This window comes from Megalobrama amblycephala, linkage group LG17 (assembly GCF_018812025.1).
Source record: "Megalobrama amblycephala isolate DHTTF-2021 linkage group LG17, ASM1881202v1, whole genome shotgun sequence".
Lineage (NCBI taxonomy): Eukaryota > Metazoa > Chordata > Actinopteri > Cypriniformes > Xenocyprididae > Megalobrama > Megalobrama amblycephala.
In genome coordinates this window covers 20,508,586-20,511,651 of record NC_063060.1, presented here as the reverse complement: position 1 = coordinate 20,511,651, position 3,066 = coordinate 20,508,586, and the positions used below count along the sequence as shown (strand labels likewise).

The 3,066-nt window shown below is 42.0% G+C and overlaps 1 protein-coding gene across 1 annotated transcript; it reads left to right on the top strand.

The window, feature by feature from the left end:
• Positions 1–339: 339 nt before the first annotated feature.
• Positions 340–2,069, top strand: nanos1 (nanos homolog 1). Its single transcript, XM_048164259.1, has one exon. It carries the CDS (start codon positions 519–521, stop codon positions 1,218–1,220), a length of 702 nt encoding a protein of 233 aa, XP_048020216.1. The 5' UTR covers positions 340–518; the 3' UTR covers positions 1,221–2,069.
• The last annotated feature ends 997 nt before the right edge of the window (positions 2,070–3,066 follow it).

The following is a 3,066-nucleotide window of genomic DNA, read 5'->3' as shown; positions in this document are numbered from 1 at the left end:
CACATTTTTATAGCCATTAAATCAAAATGTATGAAACCAGCATGAATACAAAGATGACTTTTCTTTGTAAACAAATGTGTTTTGAGCTTAAAAAAAAATGTTTTGTTTTTTTTAATCATCTTTAACACGAGTAGCCTATGTGCCGCTGACCCTTAAATTAAGAAGGAAAGAAAAAACGCGTGACATAAATAGAGTTTTATCTCTCTAACAAGCCCTTCTTGGGCTATTTTGCCATCACAAAGCAGAGCCTGGTGTCATTCCACTGCAGTGAACATTCACTGGTCATGCAGGAAGAAAACACGCTGTGGATCTGCTGCTCAGAAACTTGGTTTGAAAAAGAGCCCCGCCCTCCTCCTGCCTCTCTTGGAGCTTTATAACCAGATGCCTGTTCCTCAGACGCACATACCCAAGAAACGCACTGGACTTGAGCACACTTACGATCCCACGAAACGTGACGGAATATACGCTTATCGCATTTGTTTTACTCCGAGAGAAGCATCTTGGCTGAGCGAAGAAACATGGATTTTTTGAACCACAACTACTTGAGCGCGCGCACGCCCTACGATTATACCTTCAATTTTTGGAATGACTATCTCGGCCTCTCCACGCTGGTCACCAAGAACAACAAGCACAGCGTCCCCCAGAGTCCCAACTCCATCACGGAGTCCCTGAAAGCCACTCTGGGCTTGGACGACAGCCCTCCGTGCCCGTGCGTAATCGCGGCCGGCGGCGAAGGCGACAGCGGTGGACACCTGGACTCCTGCTGCTGCCCCCCGCCCGCCTCCATCTCCATCCTGGACCTGAAAGAGCGCTTCTCCATCCTGAGCCCCTTCCAGAACCAGAACCAGGGCACGGGGGGGCTGCTGTCCTCCTCCCAGGAGCGGGAGATGGGCATCGGAGGGGGCTTCGCGGGATTTGATCTGTTCGGCGTGGAGAGGAAGATGAGGAAACCGGCTGCGCGCAATAAGCAGGAGCCCAAGATCTGCGTCTTCTGTCGGAATAACGGCGCGCCGGAGGAGGTGTACGGCTCGCACGTCCTGAAAACCCCGGACGGGAGGGTGGTGTGCCCGATCCTGCGGGCGTACACATGCCCCCTATGCAGTGCCAACGGGGACAACGCGCATACAATAAAATACTGCCCCCTCTCCAAAGACCAGCCTGCCCAGAGAGTGCTGAAGGGAGGCAGAGCTGTGGGTGGTAAGCGAGTGAAAATCTTCTAAAAAGACCCCTATAGACTTACATGTATTGCACTGAACATTTTCTTTCAGATGACTGTTCTGATTGACTGGCTTTCCGAGTCTTAACTACTAGGCAAACAAATAAGATGATATCAATGTTTTTGTTAAACGAAAAAAAAAAAAAATCTCTTATATTTTTATAGATACTTTATTTCCATAGTTTATTGCATACTTTATTCATAAAAAGCTATTTTTTCCTTTTCACGCATAGGTTTTAGATGTTTATTCACGATTCATAGTCACATTTTGTGTGAAATAAGATGTTATTTTTGTTTAAAATGGGAAACGAGAATGTTGGCACCAGAGGAGTTGCTCTTCTGTTCAACTCAAGTATTTTCTTTACTGTAAGCTAAGCTTGCACCTCGTTTTTGTCTTTAAACCAAAGTTTAGTTTGCCATTAAGCGATTTTAAAGAATGTTCCACATGTCTTCATTTATGAACTTTAGTCCCATTCCGCTCTCTCCTGAAAGTCCACTTCACAATTTCCTGACATTTGCGAGCACGGACGCGCAGAGCGACACAATAGAGGCTCTGTTGCGCGTTCATGTTCTCGGCATAACTTCATAATCGGCCAAATTATTTCCAACCCCACTGACAGAGGCGGGCATTTTACATTGCAGAGTCCATGTTACACGTGTTACCATATTAATAACTTGAAGTGAATTTCCTGCAGCTTCAGAAAGCACTGTTGCTCACATTAGTAAACATGAACGCTGTAATGTAAAGTGTGACTGCAGGCTATTCTTCTGTATGAGGTGCCCTTTCAATGTTTACACCCCGAGGAAGGGGAACACACACTGGAGGAAAATTAAAAAAAAAAAAAAAAAAAAATCCTATGGGTGCCTCTCTTCAGCTCGATACAAAGTACACCTTTCTCCAAAACATCCTGGGAGAGCAAAGGGGAAAGGGAGAGGTTTATGAAAAACAAACCAACAATGCATCAGTTCTCCAAGGTCCACGGTGGAATAAAGCACGTATGAATGTTCTTAATAAAAAGCTTTTTTGTAAAAACAATGTATTTGCCCCTTTTTGCATTATATGTACAAGAATAAACCCCCAAAATACAAGACCGAAAAAAAAGGATGCAAACATGAATGTACAATTTGACACTTGCAGGACTGCACATTTCTGACAGTTATGTTTACCAAAGGAATTCAATTTTAATGAAGTAAGGAACATAGATTTGCTGTATTGTAAATAACTACCGAAAAATGGAAAAGAATTAAGTGATGTCTATTCAGTATTTTACCTTTTAAAAGTGACTTCAGAGGGAACTACCTCACCAAGGTTTTGTACTTACATGTAAAATGTCAACAGCAGTTTATTAATATAGTGTACCATTTATAACAAGGGTTTATAATAGTATTTTTGATCTTTGTATAACATAATTGTATTTTTTTTCAGTGCATTCTACGGACGAAAGTGAAATCCCAATAAGCTCTAAGCATTGTTTGCTAATAGGTGACAGCTGTACATAATATTAATAATCATGATGATGACATCATGCATTTTAAGTTGTTGTTCAATGTGACGTTCTTGGTTCGTGAGAGAGAGAGAGACTGAGAATCAAATGTTGAAGACATCGACCAATTTGCCACTTTTAACTGAGGTTTGTAATTAAATTAAAAGAGTAAAAAAAAGAAACACTGTTGAATTTTCTTATTTATATTTTGTCACAATTTCCCTGTATGCTGCTGTGCAGAAATTAAAGAGATGAATTCACTAGATAAATAAACAGCTTATGAAACGGTTTAACTGGTGCTTTCATGTTGTCATCCCTGCGGATTGTGTTTAGCAGGCCCGTGTGAGCCTGTCATTGTCACAATGA